Source organism: Cynocephalus volans, chromosome 14 (assembly GCF_027409185.1).
Source record: "Cynocephalus volans isolate mCynVol1 chromosome 14, mCynVol1.pri, whole genome shotgun sequence".
In the NCBI taxonomy this organism is placed as follows: domain Eukaryota; kingdom Metazoa; phylum Chordata; class Mammalia; order Dermoptera; family Cynocephalidae; genus Cynocephalus; species Cynocephalus volans.
The window spans coordinates 96463046-96482557 of record NC_084473.1 but is presented as its reverse complement, the minus strand read 5'-3'; the positions used below and the strand labels follow the sequence as shown (position 1 = coordinate 96482557).

The 19512-nt window shown below is 42.1% G+C and overlaps 2 protein-coding genes across 2 annotated transcripts; one reads left to right on the top strand and one right to left on the bottom strand.

Annotated features, from left to right (window-relative positions):
• Positions 1 to 752: 752 nt before the first annotated feature.
• On the bottom strand, positions 753 to 4329 carry LOC134362659 (histone H3.3A-like). The gene is made up of 2 exons (XM_063077834.1): positions 4243 to 4329; positions 753 to 1472 (listed from the first exon to the last, which is right to left on the bottom strand). Exons 1-2 carry the CDS (start codon positions 4327 to 4329, stop codon positions 1077 to 1079), a joined length of 483 nt encoding a protein of 160 aa, XP_062933904.1. The 3' UTR covers positions 753 to 1076.
• Positions 4330 to 12307: 7978 nt separating this feature from the next.
• On the top strand, positions 12308 to 19275 carry LOC134362658 (large ribosomal subunit protein P2-like). Its single transcript, XM_063077833.1, has 2 exons — positions 12308 to 12397; positions 18934 to 19275. The coding sequence occupies exons 1-2, from the start codon at positions 12308 to 12310 to the stop codon at positions 19273 to 19275; spliced, it is 432 nt and encodes a 143-aa protein (XP_062933903.1).
• The last annotated feature ends 237 nt before the right edge of the window (positions 19276 to 19512 follow it).

The following is a 19512-nucleotide window of genomic DNA, read 5'->3' as shown; positions in this document are numbered from 1 at the left end:
ACTTTCAGAATGAAGAGGACCAAAAACTCCCCCATCAGAACCACAAATGTACATTTTCTGAATATATGTCCCCTGCTGTGCCTCTAGGACCCCCCAGTCTCCTCTCTTCCCTCTTCCCAAATTGTGCTTGACCACCAGTCACACCAGAGATAGGAAAATCTCTTCTGCGAGTTTGTACTCTCCCTGAGGCCAGGCACTGGGCCTTTTCATGTCTGTATCTCACCAGGGTCGAGCCCACACCTGCCCCGTGCCTGGCCCACAGTTTGTCCTCATTCAAGTTTGTGGGTCGAACGTTTTTATGCCTTAGCTTTGCCCTCTATTCCTGCCATGCTTACTTTCTGTGGTTGCTAGAATATTTCTTCTCTCCTCTAAATTTCTGCCTGAGCATTTAATAATATTTACATTTAAAATTTTTAATTGTTAATATATTCTCCATTTATTATTGATTAGAGAAAGGACTGAAGACAGAAGGGCCTGTGGAGAATGATGGCATGACCCAAGGATCAGACAAGCTTCTATTTGTTTTTTGTTTTTTTGTTTTTTTTTTATAGTTTAAAGTATTTTAATAGCAAACTTACAGGAACAGCACAGAAGACAGACAACATTAAAAACATGTACTTGCATGTAGGACAACTCAGTTAGAAAAGTATAGTGAATGGATGGAACCTACTGTATGATAAAAATGCTACAAACGCCATTTAGTTGCCATCAATAAGAAATTTACTTATTTTAAAAAAATCCAAATGCTGGCATTGTCCAGAAAAATTTAACAGGTTTATTTATAATTGTTATAAAGTTGAACTGCTGAAACTTGTTCACCCAAACATTTTGACTTGCATTAATACTTTACGTCCCCGCATTTATATTAAAAATTCACACACAAATGAAAATGGAAAAACTGCCAATACCTGACTTCTGTCCCCTATTTTTCCACTTGCAACCATATACTTAGGTACCTTTTGACCCCATGGAAAAAAAATATCTAATGTTCAGAACTACCAATAACAGGAAGAAGAGAATTTTTTTTTTTTTTTTTTTTTTTTTGAGAATGAAATGTTTCCCATCATAGTGGATTCTTAAGCACGTTCTCCACGTATGCGGCGTGCTAGCTGGATGTCTTTTGGCATAATTGTTACACGTTTGGCATGGATAGCACACAGGTTGGTGTCTTCAAAAAGGCCAACCAGATAGGCCTCACTTGCCTCCTGCAAAGCACCAATAGCTGCGCTCTGGAAGCGCAGATCTGTTTTGAAGTCCTGAGCAATTTCTCGCACCAGACGCTGGAAGGGGAGTTTGCGAATCAGAAGTTCAGTGGACTTCTGATAACGTCTAATTTCATGGAGTGCCACAGTACCAGGCCTGTAACGATGAGGTTTCTTCACCCCTCCAGTAGAGGGCGTACTCTTGCAAGCGGCTTTTGTAGCCAGTTGTTTCCTGAGTGCTTTACCACCGGTCGATTTGCGGGCAGTCTGCTTTGTACAGCCATGGTATAGAGACCTCCTTACTTACCCCCCCTTCTCCTCGGGCTGGAGCTCGGCGAGCGAGAGGCGGCGCTGGCGTTGGAGAGAGCGACAGCCTGACAAGCTTCTATTTGAACCCTGCTGTGTTACTTATCTATTGTTACATGATTGATTACCCCAAAGTGACTTAAGACAACAAGTATTTCACTTTCAGTGAGACAGAAATTTAGAAGTGACCTAGCCAGGTGGTTCCAGTTCTTTTAAAGCCCTCAGAACCAGGGCCCTGACCACCACTTTTAATCCATTCATTACTGCATGATCCTACAGTCCAATCACCTCTTCAAGGCTCCACCTTTCAATTACCATAATAGGATTTCCTGTCCTCTTATCAGTCACAGTGGGGGCTAATTTTCTAAAACATAAAACTTGGGGAACACAGTTCAAACTTCAGTGACTTTTGGGGGGACATAATTCAATCCACTACATGAAGGCTTGACTGAGGTTGGAGGTTCCACTTCCAAGATGGTTCACCCATGTGGCTGTTGGCAGGAGGCTTCAGTTCCTTACCAAGTGGGCCTCTTCATAGACTGCTTGAGTGTCCTAGTGACATGGCTGCTAACTTCTCCCAGAGCACGCAATCCAGGAGAAAGAAGGCAGAGGCCACGTGTCTTATAATCTAGCCTCAGAAGTGATATACCAAAAAATATGGCTGAAGTGAATATGGCAGAAGCAATGGTATTTCACTTCTGAGATATTCTCTTGGTCCTACAGACCAATCCTGATTCAATGTAGGGGACTGGGACTACAGAGGGTATGAATACCAGGTGGCAGGGCTCATTGGAGACCATCTTCAATCACGTCTCCCAAACTTAATGTCTGGGCTTTCATTCTCCATGTTTCCCTAGGGACCCAGGCTTTGGAATCCAAGCCTTCAGATGATTGCATCTACACAAGAAATGATGAACGGGAACCACCACGCTGAGTGACTCCTGAATTCTGGCCTCACTGAAGGTGTGAAATAATACTCGTTGTGTTAAGTCACTATGGGAAGAATCTTGCTAGTAATTTTTTCTCCTACCTTATCATATCCCTGACCACATCAGGGCTGACCATTTGCTTGAGAGAAATGCCAGAAAGGCAAAAAAAAAAAAAAAAAAAATTGGTAATTAAGGAATCATATTTCACCGGGGAGTTAAACACAGGATAAAATAAGACTTTGGAGGAATAATACCTAACCCTGACTGGCTTCTTGGAGAAGGTGACAGTCAAATGCAAATGAGAGTCACCCTGTGTGTTTGTTTCCCAGGGCTGCCATAACAACGTACCGCAAACTGGATGGCCTAAGATGGAATTTGTTGTCTCGCGGTGCTGGGGGCTGGAAGTCTGAGATCAAGGTGCAGCTGGGCCGTGCTCCCTCGGAAGCCCCCAGGCAAGCCCTTTCTCCCCTCTTCCCAGCTCCCGGGGCTTGCTGCATCTCTGCTGTCCCTGTGCTTGCAGCTGCATCTCTCCAGTCTCTGCCTTCATTGTTGCATGATGTCCTCTCTGTGTCTGTGTCTTCATGCGGCTGTCTTGCTATAAGGACACACCAGCCATATTGGATTAAGGGCCCATTCTATTCCAGGATGACCTCGTCTAAATAATTACATCTGCAATGACACTGTCTTTTAAGTAAAATCACATTCTACAGTGCTCGGGGTCAGAACTTCAACAAATCTTTTTTGAGGGGACATGATCATCCCACACACTTGGGAGGGACAGGGGCATGCCCTGGACTAAGCAAGGGCTCCTTGGGTAAAAAGTGCCTATGTGAACTCAGGTCGGTGTAGACAATTTTCACCCCTGCTGCCAACAGGGATTGAGCCTGCAGGGTGGGTGACCCCAAGCCATTGTGGGAAGAGCAATAAGGAGGCTGGTGACCCAAAGTGAATCAAAGACAAGGGTCAGACAGTGAAAAGGAAGATGTTCCCTCATAGAAGCCGGGACAAATAGGGAACAGGGAACACAAAGAAATGAGCATGTTTAGATTCCCAGGTACTCTTCTAAGTTGAAATGTTGAAATGTTGAAACACTTAAAACATGATACAATTAGTTAGGATGACAGGGAGAGGGAAGTCCAAGAGAAACTTCAGATGTCTTTATATTGTCGCAGTTATGGGAATACACTTCCAGAAGCATGTTCTTGGGAACTTCTGGAGATGGGGCGTGTTGTCAGGGAACAATGTAGAGAAACACTAACCTCTTCGGAGAGTATCAATGGAGCAATTGTATTCCTCTGGTGGAGGGTAAAGACGTGTGCCCCTGTGTGCCCCTGCACGGAGCCCTGTTCTGCTAATTCCCACTGTCTCATCCCCTTCTCCAAATGGCTTAAACTATATGAAGTCCACTGTCGGGCTCCAGTAATGGCTCCCAGGCCTCACTTTTGACTTTGCATATTCTTTCTATGTCAGCCAGCAGCCGCATTTTGTTCTGGTTGGTTCAGTTATCTTAAAAAGTCGTTCTGTTCGGATCCCCATAGTGGCCAGCCACCAAAAATGAAAAAGCAAAAACAAACAAGTCACTCTGCATCTTTTGTTTTGATTTGTTTTCCAAAATGATTATAACAATTTTAAAAAATAATTTATTTATTTATCAATATTATTATTTTTTTTTTACATTCTAAGATGTTGTGGAGCAGTTGCGGGGGAAGGGGAGAGGGGAAGGGAGAAGGGAATAGGGTGGGAGGAATAGGAAGTGGGGGTTTGGTCAAGGCCAATGGCAACCCCATCATCCTGGCAGGGGAAACCAGGGGGGTTCTGCTGGTGGCTCGGTGGTCATCACTGGGCTGATTGCGGATGTCAGGGAGGCATGGCTGAAGCCATTGGCCCCCCATTACCCCATCTTGAGAGCCCAGGGCACTTCCTGCAGTAGCTGGGTGGTCATTGCTGGGCTGGTTGTGGATGTCAGGGGTGGGGCGTGACTGAGACCCTTGGTCCCCCACTGCCCTGGCTCGGGAGCCTAGGAGATGTCCGATCCTTTTGGGTTTTATAGGTGTACTTTTGTGGTGTTAGATCTTCACAGTTAACGTCAGACTTTGTCTCTGATCTGTGGGTATTTTGTTCTTTCTTTCAGTTCTTTGTTAGCTTATTTGCTGTTCCCACCCCTTAAACTCTGCACTGGAATGAATTTTGTTGTCCTTTGCTTGCTTCTAAAATGGCGGAACTCTCTGTGGGGGACCAGCACTTGAGCTCTGTGGTTGAGCTAAATTGCTGCTTTGCTGCCGATTCCCTGGGGAAGGATTTTTGTGCAGCTCAGGTTTTAATTGTTGACCTTGTATGTACTTCCAGGTCTTGTGAGGTCGGGTACATCTGGGTTGTGTGGAAACTCTGGTCTGGGCCTGAGTCCTTTCATCAAACTGCACCCCCTGAGGTTCTATATTCCTGACTATTCTCTACCAAATGGGCCTGGGATGATTAGAGGGCAGATCAGCTGTTCTTGCTGTGCCCCAGTGTCCCCTTGGTGGGCCTGTCTCCCTATCCCTCTGCACTCCAAACACTTCCCATGGGATGGGCTGTGCACCAGTCCCTCATGATGACTCACCAGCCTCTGAGTGGCTCCTTTTTTCAGTTGTCTGTGGCCCCTCACTCCTATGTGGGTCCATGGGAACCCTGTCAGTGGTCTTGCTGGCTTGGAGGCCGCCAAGGGCCTCTTCTCCCTGCCATCTCCAAGCAACTTCATCCAAAGGGCACAGATGTGGCTTTTGCCAGCTCTTGCTCCATGTGCTCACCAGCTCCAGACTTGAAGCAGCCAGGGCTTGAAATAGTGGGAGCGGTCCTTTCTTTCTATCATTGTGGCTTCTCCTGAGTTCATGCACTCTGTAGGTCTCTCCTCCTCTCCCCCTGAGCTCTAGTGGCCCCAGCTTAGCTGTCATTGCTTTTTAATAGTTATAAATTGGTTGATTTGTGGGAGAGAGTGACACCAGGGACTGTCTATTCTTCCATCTTGACCTGAAGCCCCACTCTGCATCTTCAATGCGACTGCTTGCTATCGTTTGAGAAAAACTTGCCTGTGACTGAAGATGGATTTTAAGTCAGCAGCTTCATGTCATAATTTAGGCAAGTTTAGAGAGGTGTTATCTCTTCTTGTGAGTTTTACAAATATTTTCAAATTCATTCAGTTTTTCAACAGTTACTTGAGTGTCTATGACATGCCTCAGGATTAAATATTCTGCCTTTCTGAAAGAACTACTTACCTGGATTGGAAACTTTAAATAAATGACATCTTTGGGGAGGTGTTTTAGTTTAAAATGCTTTGGTCTTAATGTGTTTCTCCCCCCGCCTCAATCTAAGCCTTTTCTCTCTTTTTTTTAAAAAAAGAAAATGTAATGGAAATAATATAAAAATTTATTCTAAATTAGAATTGAAATTGTCTTTTTTTCTAGTTTTATTTATTTTTTATTTTATTCTATCAATATACAATGTAGTTAAGTTTCATGTCCCTTTACCTAATCCTCCCTCCCTCTTCCTTCTCCCCGCTCCCACCCGTCAACATCATATCTGTTCGCTTGTCTTAACAAGTTCAAGGAATTGTGATTGTTGTGTCTTCTTCCCCACCCCCCACCCGTTTGTTTGTGTCTTTATTTATTTATTTTTAGCTCCCACAAGTAAGTGAGAAATTGTCAAAATAAGTTATTGATATTAAGAATAACTCATTCTTAATAGTGAGTTTGAATTCTCTTCCAAACTCATTATTAAGTAAAATATTTTCAGCCAAGAGTCTTAGGCTAATAAAAGCAAGTTGCTTCCTAATTTGGAAAACTTGTTCTTTGATAGGGATGGGAACTTTTGGGGGGAATGGAAATGTTTTCTATCATGGAGTGACAGTGGTTACACAGATGTCCACATTTGTCAAAACTTATCAAATAGCACATTTGAAAATATGCAAATTGTGCTTCAGTAAAATTGATATAAAAACAAGAACATAAAGCAGTGTGGAGCTAGGATTTAAATGGACAGGCATTCTCAAAAAAATGACAGCATTTACAAGGGGACTTCAAAAAGTTCATGGAAAGATTGTATTATCTTTTAATTCTATTTTTTCTATTTTTTTCTGCCCATAGGGAATTGGGCCCATCCTCTGCGACAGCCTTTCTCAGCTCTTTAAGGTCATGAGCTTCCCAAGGGTACCAAGCGGCCGGCCTATTTCCACCGGGGGCAATGTTGACTGGATAGGCCTGAGGGGCCGCTTCCCCCCACGGGCTGCGGACGGCTGGGGGTTCCCAGCGAGCCATGACAGGAAAAGCCTGCGGCTCTGCCAGGGGTGTTTTTAAAGGTGGGCTAGCCTCCTCCACTTCTTCAGGTGCCGCTTTCTCTCCTTCGGCTAAACTTTGGCGGGGTGAGTGTGCCGGGAGAGGAGGGTACAGGGTAGGGGCACAGGTATCACTCAGTGGCTCAGGGCCTTGCATTGGCAGCTTTGTTTCCTTTTTTCTCTCCTCATCGAACTGCGCCCAATCCCTTTCTGCCCCTTCCTGATGCTCGGGACGGAAGCAAAGCTTTAGGGCAGAGATGGTTGCGTAGAACCCTAAGGGGGCGTCTAGCCCGTGACTAATCTCATTCTTTCTGGCCAGGGTCTGAACCCGGTCCCAAGTCTCATACGAGAACAAGTTGGACAAAGGTGCCCAAGGGGCCACCTGCACCACATGACGCCAGGCATTGGTGGCCGTGGAGTCAGATATTTCTAGGCCTCTGCTTTTTAACATGTACTTTAGAGCCTTGCAGGCTGTCTCGTCACTCTCTCCACACACGCCTCCCATGTTGCCCTGTGAGGAAGGGACAAAGGGAGCAACAGGGCAGAGAAGTGCAGGGACTTCCCCCTGTTATGGCACTCACCCTGACACGCAGGCGAATTACTTCGCAGCGACTACTCCGCTGGCTGATCACCCTTCGTCGACCTTCTTTCAGGACTGAGCAGCCGGGGGCCTCACTCGCTCACGTTTCACCCACGAGTTTTAAAAAACGCCTCACATGGGGCACCACTCTGTCGGGTCCACCACCGGCTGACCCGTACAGCCCTTGCCTCACTATCAGTCTCTCCCTTGGTGTCCCTTCTGGTGGGTGAGCGAATTGCCCAGATTCCTCTTTCCCTCCCGTCCCCATTGGATGGAGACAGGGGAATAGAGCCATGAAGAGAGGTGAGCACAGCCCCCGGCCCCAACCAGCCCGTTAAAGGACACTCAGACACGGTGGGGGTTCTGTCCAGCAGTTCCGTTTATTATCACACAAGCACTTGCTTTTAAAGGCAAGCGGGGAAGGGAGGTTTTTACATCCTCCAATCAGCTTAAAGGTTAGGAGAGCATGCATCCTGTCTCAATGCCTAGCTATTGCAATCACGCAGTGTTCACAAGCATGGAAGCGTGTATTTGGCCAATAAGGGCTAAGGCAAGGCTCCCGCAGACACTCCCACCTTACTTCCTCCCAGCGCCCTCTTAGGCTGCCATGTTAATACGCCCTTGTGGGCCCATAATGGTGCCGCTTGTATTGTCACTTAAGGTGGCGTTAGTTTTTAAGGCCCGACAGTGGAGGACACCCTGAGCCTCCCCCTCCCATGCTTCCATTGGAGCTTAAAATTAAGGCAATGGCTCTCAACTTACTTTTTATGTACCATCCCAGGATTCTACTGATGAAATGAACAAAATAAACGTAATTTGTTTCTACATGGAATATCACAATCTAAGAGTATGTGTAAGGAGTATATGCTCCTTTGCAGGGCAGGGTTAGCTCTTGCTCTTTGCAGGGAGTTTGCCTAGCTCTGGGCTGTGGACCAGCCCCGGAGACTGGAGTGTGGAGTGTGTTTGAGAACAGTGTGACAGATTGGGTGTTCCTGGATCTCTGCTTTTAGTATTAAAGACAGGTCTTTAAAGTTCTAGAATGTTGGGGCTGTGTTGTCAGCCAACAAATTGCTCATGGACTGCCTGGCTCATGCATGTTGCTTTTGTATACACTATTTGAAGGGGTCTTCAAAAAGTTCATGGTAAGATTTGTATTATCTTTTAAATCTATTTTTCCACAAGCTTTTTGAAGTTCCCTCATATATTAGGTCATTGCTCTCAAGGCTGGCTACATAATTTTCAGGGCTCAGTGCAAGAAAAAAATGCGAATCCCTTTGTTTAGAAGGGAGGCTTTCTTCCTTTCTTTTGCATTCTCTCTCTCCCTCTCTTTCTCTGTCTGGTAAGGTGGGGTTTTTTTGTTTGTTTTTAAGTTTGCTATTTAATGTTGCTCTCCTCTGGCCCAAGGTCGTGTGCAGGCCCCCAGCAGGGGGCTGCAGGAAGGGGCAACTGAGCCTGGGTGCTGAGCATCAGCATGAGGCGGGGGCAGCACATGAGCCTGGCTCCAAGCCCCCGCAGCATGTTCCCTTCTGCTGTTTCGTTGTATTCACTCACAGAGCACAAATTCAAAGACCAGATTATTAAGAATTTCAAGGCAGCATCTGCAGAGGACTAAACCCAAGCACTGGCCCCCTGCTGAGCAGTGGCCCTTGGTGGCTGGCTGTTGGCAGGCTTAGCAGACCAGCCAGCTTTGATCACTATTTCACATCATTTCCATCCAGCCTCCTACTGGTGGGATTTGAACTCAGATGTGCCAGGAGCCTCTGGAGTGAACAGCAAGCATAAGGCTCTGGAAAGAAGCTGGTTTGATGCTCGCTTTCCTACTGGCTGATTGTAAAACTCATTTAATTTTTAGGAATCTAATGCTCCCCGTCTATAGAATGGACTTGTAAATAAATAGCTGCTTTTCAGACATGTTGTGTGGGTCACATGAAATAATAAGAAAACATATATATTTAAATGTATGGTTTTATTATTTTGGGGTCTCTGGCATCAAGTTGCCTGAAATTGTGAAAACTTCTTCGCACCCATGCACCCTACACCATTTCTGTGGGCAGTGCCAGCCCTCTGCAATATTTCGATTCAATGATGTTTACCTTCTAGGTCTCCTTCATTTCTACATAAACTTTCCTCCTCCTGGTGGCACATGCCCTTCCCCTGCTGCTTGGTGCCCCGTATTGTGTCATTCTACCTGGACTGCACTCCCCAGGCAGTGGCCCCTGGTTCAGGTTTTCCTGATTCCCCAACTTAAATCAAAACACACCTGTTTAGTATCCACTTTGCTTAAGACTCTGCAAGCTCCTCACAGAGATGATGTGATAATGTAACTTGAGTTAATCTTGCCCTGCTTTAGTAGATCGTAATCCTTGACGACATTGCATTTGAACAAACAACTTTAATGTCTTAACCCAAGAAGTGAGTCAGTGAGGAATTTCAGAACCCTGAGGGCCAGTGCAGGAGATGTTTATGAATAGCTGAGGGCACCATGTAATGGAGTTGTGAGTGCAGAGAGCCTAGCCTGTCTTTGATGTAGGAGAATCTACATCCCAGAGAACAGATATAACATGAGGATGAGCCTGACTCAGCTGAGCACCTGGAGAGCTTCTGAGATGGAAGCATCATTTCCAGGCCCAGGAGCTGCATTTGGCCCTGGCACGCCTTGTCCGGTGGGCATTGCTTTTTTTTCTCTTATAATTTGAATGTGAATGCCTTTAAGTGGGGTCAGCCCTCTCTGGTTCACTAGAGGCCCTACCTTCCCTGTTGTCTGAAGTCCTCCCTCTTGGCTGGGCTGTTAGTCCACACCCTCACCTTGGAGATGAGAAGTTGGTTTGGTTAACTGAAAGGCCAAGGCCAGGGGGCTTGGTCCCAGCAGGGCTCTGTCTTGCCCCTGAGATCCTTTGTCAGTTTTTTGCACGCTGGCCCAGGTGTGCCTTTACTTCCAACCTGGAGTTCACCTGGCTTGGTGCGTGAGTTTCCTCTGGCTGCCATAACCAAGTTCCACAAACTCAGTGGCTTGAGACAACAGAAATTCATTATCTCACAGTTAAGGTGGCTGGAAGTCTGAAATCAAGGTGTCAGCAAGGTCGGTTCCTTTTGGAGGCTCTGAGGGAGAATCTGCTCCACGCTGCTCTGTGAGTTTCTGGTGTTGCTGGCGATCCTGGCATTCCCTGGCTTGTACGTGCTTCTCTCCAACCTCTGCCTCTGTCTTCACATGGTATCCTTCCCTGTGTGTGTTAATCTGTCTGTCTGTTTTCTCTTCTTATAAGGACACAGTCATTGGATTAAGACTCAACCTTGAAGAGGAAAAGAGGCCAGAAAGGAAAACTGAAGAAAGAACTGAAGTGACTCCTTGATTGAACTGTAAGTGACTTGTTACTCAGGACTAAGAAACTGTTGGTTTTCTTGAATTTATTGACGTCAGGAAACCCACTGTTTAGACAGAGATAGGTATAGTCATTTGACTGGGTACCGTAAACACAATTAACTGTTTGTAGATCAGATTACATCTGGAAACCTGATGTAATCACTCACCTATTGTGTTTGAAAACAGTATTTGGAACCTTGTTTACTGATTATGCGGTCCTGTACTTTAACTACTAAAATCTCTTACTTTTTGTCTCAGATGGGCAGACTGTCCCCTCAGCTTGAGAGGTAGTCTTCCCCAGTTTGCAAACCTCATAAATGCCTCCTTAAAATTTCCTTACAGATTGAAGTGCTCTGCTGTGACACCATCCTCCTGTATGACTTCATCTTAACTGATTACATCTGCAAAGAATCCTATTTCCAACGAAGGCCACATTCTGGGGTTCTGGTGGACATGAATTTGAGGGGATATTATTTAACCCAGAGCACCTGAGCTCAGAAAGAACCCAGAATGTCTAGGAATTTACATCCCTCCAACTCCTTCTTGGGGGGAGAGCTCTTAAGTACTCTACCCCCTTACCCAGGACTGGCTACTTAATTTACTAGGCCCCATGCAAAACGACAATGTAACGCCCCTTGTTAAAAAATTATTAAGAATTTCAAAATAGTGAGAGCAGAGCATTAAACCAAGCATGAGCCCTTCTGAGTGGGGCGTTCTGTACAACTGAATATTCCCATGAAGACCCCCACCCTAGATTCTGATCAGGACAACTCAGAGGGGACCCTTGTGCTGTCTCTACTGCTCCCTGTGGGATCAAGCCAAAGTTACCTCCCTGGATAATGCCTCCCTCACTTTCCAGTCTCACTTCCGCATTTCCCCACTGGTTATTTATTTCCCAATAAATCTCTTTCACCCAAATCCCCATATCAGGTCTACTTCTGGGAAATGGAATGTCAGACAGATGAGGGCAGCTCTGCTCTAACTGGATGACTACTGAAAAGAAGTGCCAGAGCAGCATGCGTTAATGTGGGGAAGCTAGGGACTCCATTCCTTTTCTCTATCTAAGGATAACTTCCAAAACAAGTCTTAAAGACGCACGAGGGGACTTCTGGGAAGATGAAGATGTGTTTTACCTATACCTCCTGCTAAGCATAACTAAAAACTATTGACATGATATATAAAACAAACATAAGAAGACTTTGAAAAATGGAGAGGCAACAGAAGACTGACTAGGGACTTCAGGACCCAAGGAATAACATGGTAGTAAATTCCCTGGATTTTTTCCTCCCTCATATATCCCAGAGTTAGAGCAGAAGAAGTTGGGAACCTGAAAATGCCAATGGTGCAGACAAAACAAAACAAAAGCCCCAACAAGCCTGCTCTTTCTAGCCAGAGGACTAGGAAAGGGACAGCCTAGCAAGGCTAAAAGTTGACTTTTAGACAACGGCTACTCTATTCCAGCTAAAAACCACAGAAAAGACTGTGGCCCCACTTCCACCTATGCCCGCCAATGTTGAGTGGAGAGCCTAGACTTCTACCGTGACCAGGCTGTAAAGAGATGTCCCAATCCTAGTGGAGGGTCAGGATGTTCACCGTCACCTAGTGGTAACAAGGTCGCCCTCGATGGTGTCAGTGGAGGCCATGTGGGGAGCAGCAATGACAAACTCCGATCCTCTCCAGTCAAGGATGTACAGCCTAGAGGGCAGCCAGAACGTACACCCCCGTCCAGTGGTAGTGAGGGGCCTCACTCCCCTTGAATGTCAGAGGAGGCCATGAGGGGAACCTGGGCCTCTATTGTCACCTGGCAGTAATGAGGCAGCCATCTCACTTCTGCCGGGGCCGTGTCAAAAGAAGCCAACTGAGACAGAGGCCTAAATAAGACACAAATTCTCATAGTCTTAAATGTTCAGAATTCAATAAAAAATCGCTCATCATCTCAAGAACCAGGAGAATCACAAAGTGAATGAAAAAAATCAATAAATGTCAACACAAGATGACAGAGATGGTAAGTTTATTTAACAAAGATTTTCAAGCAGCCGTAATAAAATTGCCTCAATGAGCAATTATGACTATGCTTGAAGCATACAGATAAACGGAAATTCTCTTCTAAGAAATAGGGACTGTAAAGAACCAAATGGAAATTTTAGAAGCAGAAAGCACAACAGCCAAACATTCAATAGACAGACTCAACAGCAAAATTGATGAGGCAGAGGAAAGAATGAGTTAGCTTGAAGATATAACAATAGAAATTACCCAATCTGGACAGCAGGAAAGAAAATAGACTGGAAAATAAATAAATAAATAAACAGAACTTCTGGAACCTTTGGGACTGTAATGAAAGATCTAATACTTATCTCTTCAGACTCTGAAGTCTCAGAAGGAGAGGAGAGAGAGGACAGGGCTAAAAAGGTACTGCAAGATATAATGACTAAAATCCTTCCCGAATTTGGCAAGAAATGTAAAATTGAAGACTAAAGATTGAAGAAGCTAGGCAAACCCCAAATAGAATTTACATAGAAAAATCCACATCGTGATACGTTATAGTCAAATGTCTGAAGACTAAACAGAACGAAAAAGAATCTGGAAGCAGTTAGAAAGAAACAACACCTGATGCATGGGGAAAAACAATTTTAATTACAACAGATTTCTCACCAAAACCATGGAGGCACAATATTTTTCAGGTGCTGAAAGAAAAGAACTGTCAATTCAGAATCCTATATCCAATAAAAACAGGCTTCAGAAATGAAGAGGAAATTGGGTCATCCTCAGGTGAAGGGAAAGTAAGGAATTTGTTACTAAATCTACTCTAAAATAATTCATAAAAGAAGTTCTCTAAACAGAAAGGCAATGATAAAAGAAGGAAATTTGGAAAATCAGGAAGAAAGAAAGAACACAGTAAGCAAAAATATACTCTCCTCCTCCTTGTCATTTTCCTAAATTATGTTTGATGATAGAAGCAAAATTCGTAACACTGTCTAATGTGGTTCTAAATGTATGTGGAGAAAATATTTAAAACAATTATATTATTATTATTATCTTAAATATTTAATATATTAAATTTAAAAAGCTATGCAAAGATATACACTAAAAAGAAAAGGTATGGATAAATCAAAACAGAATTCTTAAAAATGTTCAAGTAACCCAAAGGAAGTAAGGGAAAAAAACCCCAGAGAAATGAAAAATAGAGAGAAAAAATAGACAACAAAAAATTGCAGACTTAAGCCCTAAGATATACCAGGCTAACACTAATCGAAAGAAATCTGGATTAATCAGTTTGTTAGGGCTGCTGTAGCAAAATACCACAAGCTAGGTGGCTTAAACAACAGGAATTTATTGTCTTACTGATTTGAAGACCATAGGTTCAAGGTTAAGGTGTCACTAGGGCCATGCTCCCTCTGAGGGTGTTAGGAAAGAATATGTTCCAGTACTCTCTCTCCACCTTCTGGTAGGTTCTTGGCTTGTGGAAGCATAACTCCAGTCTTCACATGGTTCTCCCTGTGTACATGTGTGTCTCCAAATTTCCCAAATTTTCCAAACTTTTTATAAGTAGTATTGGATTAGGGGCTCACCCCTCTCCAGTATTGTCTGAGGGTGGAGCAAAGACAAAATACCCACCAAACTGAGAGGGTATCTTGAGACTGAAAAATGAAGCAGACTCTTAATTAAAGAGTGTAGTTTACTTAAAGGGTAATGGACCAAGTGGGTGGTGACCCAGGAGCGTAGGCAAAGTTTCTCCATGCCACCTTCTGGTTGAGCCCAAGTTTATGTAGGAAGTTCACACAAAGCACTGGAAAAAGTCAAGAAGCAATTACTAAGGAACAGGCTAATGTCACAACTTAGTACGATGATTATATTTTTTGGTGGTCTTGTGATGCATGTAGCCAGACCAGTTGTTACTACACAAGTGCTTGATCGTTAGGTCCCTTCTTTATAGTCACCAAGCTGTTTCTACTTCTTGTTTTAGCTACCTTGCTTCTAGCTACTGTATAACTTCACATAAAGGACATGGCAAGGAGAGAGGGCTTTCCAGATGGGGTAAGGTACACTCACAGTATCACAAGTATCATCTTAACTAATTATATCTACAACAACCCTATTTCCAAATAAATTCAAATTCTGAGATACTGGAAATTAGGGCTTTGACATTTTTGAGGGGGACACAATTCAACCCATTATACTGGAGTAGCTACATTAATTTTAGACAGAGCAGAATCCAGGGCAAGAAAAATTATCAGAGATAATGAGTAGCATTATATAATGATAAAGGAGTCAACTCTCCAAGAGGACATAACAGTTTAATGTGTATACACCTAACAACAGAACGTTGAAATATGTGAGGCAAAAACTGATAGAACTACAAGAAAAAAATATACAAATTTGCTATTATATTAACACCTTCTATCAGTAATTGACAGATCCAGCGGGTGGAAAATCAGTAAGGACATAGTTGAACTGAATAGCACCATCAATCAACTGGATATAAGTGACATTTATTTACAGACAGTGCCCAACTTATGATGGTTCAACTTAATGATTTTTTGATTTTATGATGGTGCAAAAAATGATATACATTCAGTAGCAACTGTACTTCGTGTGTTTATGTAACCATTCTGTTTTTCACTTTTAATACAGTATTCAATAAATTATATGAGATATTCAACATTGTATTATAAAATATGTTTTGTGTTAGATGATTTTGCCCAGCTGTAGACTAATGTAAGTGTTCTGAGCACTTCTAAGGTAGATGAGGCAAAGCTATGATGTTTGGTAGGTTAGGTGTATTAAATGCATTTTTGACTTATGATAGTTTCAATTTACTATGGGTTTATCAGGATGCAACCCCATCATAATCTGAGGAGCATCAGTACTTCATCCAAGGACAACAGAATACACATTCTTTTCAAGATCAGTTGGAATGTTCACTAAGTGAGACCATATTTGGGCCATAAAACACCCCTTAACAAACATAAAAGAAGAGAAATCATGAAAAGTATGGTCTCAGACCACAATGGAATTAAATTAGAGATCAATAACAGAAAGATAACTGGAAAAATTACAAAACATTTGGAGATTTAACAATACACTCCTAAATAACACACAGGTTAAAGAAGAACTCTCAAGAGAAATTTAAAAATATCTTGAACTAAGTGAAAATGAAAACATAACTCATCAAAATTTGTGAGATGCAGCAAAAGCAGTATTTACAGGGAAATTTATAGCATTAAATGTATATATCAGGAAAGAAGAAAGATCTAAAATGAATAACCCAAGCTTCTACATGAGGAAACTAGAAAAATAAGAACAGATTAAATCCAAAGTAAGCAGAAGAAAAGAAATAATAAAAAGGCAGAAATCAATGAAACTGAAAGGAGGAACTCAATAAAGAAAACCAATGGAACTGAAAACTAGTCCTTTGAAAAGATTGATAAAATAGATAAACCTCTAGCAAGACTATCCACAAAAACAAGAGAGAAGACACAAATTACTAATATCGGAAATTAAAAAGAGGCCATCACTACTGATCCCATGGACATTAAAAGGGTAATAAAAGGAAATTATGAAGAAAAATTTGTACTATGTGCACAAATTTGATAACTTAGATGAAATGAATCTTGAAAACATTACCAAAATCTACCAAAACTCAGACAAGAAGAAATGAATGATCTGATTAGACCTATATCTATTAAAAAGAAATTGAATCAACAATTAATAATAGTCTTTCAAAATAGAAAGCACCAGGCCCAGATGGGTTCACTGGTGAATTCTACCAAACATTTAAAGAGGAAATGACATCAAGTTTCTACAATCTCTTTCAGAAAATAAAAGCAAAGGAAATACTTCCTTACTCAACCTATGAGGCCAGTGTAATACAAATACTTAACACCAAAACCAGACAAAGTCATTATAAGAAAGGAAAACTATAGACCAATATCTCAGGAACATAGAGCAAAAATTCTGAAGAAAATATTAACAAATCAAATATAACAATATACTAAAATAATTGTATACCATGACCAAGTGGGATTTATTTGAAGTATTTAACACTACTTCAACATTTAAAACTCAATTAATGCAGCTCACCACATTAACAGGCTAAAGAAGAAAAATCATATGATCATATCAATAGATGAAGAAAAAACATTTGACAAAATCCAACACCCATTCTTGATAAAACCATCAGCAAACTAAGAATAGAAGGGAACTTCCTCAACATGGTAAAAAACATTTATAAAATGTCTACAGCTAACATTGTACTTAATGGTGAGAAACTAGATTCTTTCCTCCGAAGATCAGGAACAAGGTAAGAATGTTCACTCTTACCACAGCATACTGGAAGTCCTATCTAATGCTATAAGACAAGGAAAGGAAATAAAAAGTATACAGATAAGGAAGGAAGAAATAAACTGTCTTTGTACACAGATGGCATCATTGTCTGTGTAGAAAGTCCTAAAGAATTAACAACAACAAAAACTCCTGGAACTAACAAGCACTTGCAGCAAGGTTCCAGAATACATAATTAATATGCAAAAGATAACTCCAATATACCAGCAATGAACAACTGGAATTTGAAATTTAAAACACCACGCCATTTATATTAGCACCAAAGAAGAAAAAGAGAGGGGAGGAGGAGGAGAAGCAGGAGGAAGAGGAGGAAGAAAAATAATAAAGTGTCAGTATTTTGGATTCTAAACATTCTAACTGGTGTGTAGTGGTATCTTATTGTTATTTTAATTTGCAATTTGCTAATGACATATGCTGCTGAGCATCTCTTCATATACTTATTTGCCACTTTTTTGATGAGCTGTCTATTCAGATCTTTTGCCCATTGTAACAAATATACCAGATATTAATAATAAGAGAAATTCTGTGTGTGTGTTGGGGGGGTATATATAGGAACTCTGTAATTTCTTTCTCAATTTCTCTGAAAACCTAAAATATCCCTGAAAATAAAGTCTGTTAATTTTTAAAAGGCATTCTTAAGACCTAACATAGCAATAATTGTATTAAATGTAAGTGATTTAAATACACAAATTAAAAGACAGGGAATGAAAGGTTGGATTAAAAACGTAATCCAACTATATGCTGTTTATAGAAACTCACTTCAAATATTACAAAATAGGCAGGTTGAGAGTAATATGATATAAAAAGGATATGCCATGCAAACATTAATCAAATATCAAATAAAGTGGACTTTAGAGCAAAGAAAATTACCAGGGACATAGAGTGTTATCACACAGTGATTAAAAGGTCGATCCACCAAGAATAATAGTAATACTAATATGTAAGTATTAAACAACAGAGCTGAAAAATATGTGAAGAAAATCTGGTAAAATTGAAAGGAGAAATAAACATATCCATACTTATAAGTTGGAAACTCAATATCCTGTGTCAACAATTGACAGAATAACTAGATAGAAAATCAGTAAGGATTTAGAAGTGTTCAACACCATCATCAACCAAGCGGATTTAATTGACATTTACAGAAAATTTCACACAACAGCATAATACACATTCTTTTCAAGTGCCCACAGTACATATACAATGGTAACAACATCCTTGGCTAAAAAACAAACCTCAACAAACCTAAAGGAATCAAAATGATAGAGTGTTTTCTTCAGCCACAATGGAATCAAACTAGAAACTAACAACAGAAAGATAACAGTAAAATCTCCATACATTTGGAAACTACACACACACATCTAAATAATCTATGGGTAAAAGAGGTGCTCTCCAAGAAATTTTAAAAATACATTGGATTGAATGAAAATGAAAACACAACTCCTCCTTTTCCTCCGTGATGCTGCTGAGGTTGCACATGTGAGGCCTCTCTGCCACTGCTGAGATGCGCTGTGTCATTGTATTAGTCTGTTTCTGTTGCTTATAACAAAATACCTGAAACTGGGTAACTTGTAAAGACACGATATTTATTGCTTACAGTTGCAGAGGCTGGGAAGTCCAAAGTCCAGGGAACACATCTGTTGAAGGTCTTGGTGGTGATGACAATGATGCAGGGGTCTTACATGGCAGAATGGCAGAGCAGAGACAGAAAGCAGCCTCCTCATTTAGTCTCCTTTTAAAGCCACCAGAACCACTCCCATTATTCCAAGAATGATCAATCCATTCATGAAGGTACAGTCTTCACAATCTAATCACCTCGTCAAGGTCCCACCTGTCAATTACCATAATAGGATTTCCCACCCTCAACAGTTACAGTGGGGATTAAGTTTTGGGGGGACATTCAATCCAAGGCAGTTGCCTCCTACCTGCTGGACAACCATGGAGGCAACTCCTGCCCCAGCACTAAGGACATCAAGAAGACCCTGGACTGTATGGGTAACGAGGTGGATGAAGACCGGGTCAGCAAGGGCATCAGTGAGCTGAACAGAAAAAACATTGACGATGTTACTGCCCAGGGTATTGGCAAGCTTGCCAGTGTGCCCACTGGTGGGGCTGTGGCCACCTCTGCTGCCCCAGGCTCTGCAGCTGCTGCTGCTGGTTCTGCCCTTGCTACAGCTGAGGAGAAGACAGGTGAGAAGGAGGAGGAGTCCAGAGAGTCAGACGATGATGTAGGATTTGACCTGTTTGATTAAACTCCTGCTTCCCTGCAAATAAAGCCTTTTTATGTATCTATGAAGTGAAAAGAAAATACATCTCCAAATTTGTAAGACAGTTAAAGCCGTTCTGAGAGGAAAATTTATAGCACTGAATGCAAATATTAGAAAAGACAAATGCTTCAAATCAATATCTAAGCTCTCACCTTAAGAACCCCAAAAAAGAAGAGCAAAATAAACCTGAAGCAAACAGAAGGAATGAAATAATAAAGATCA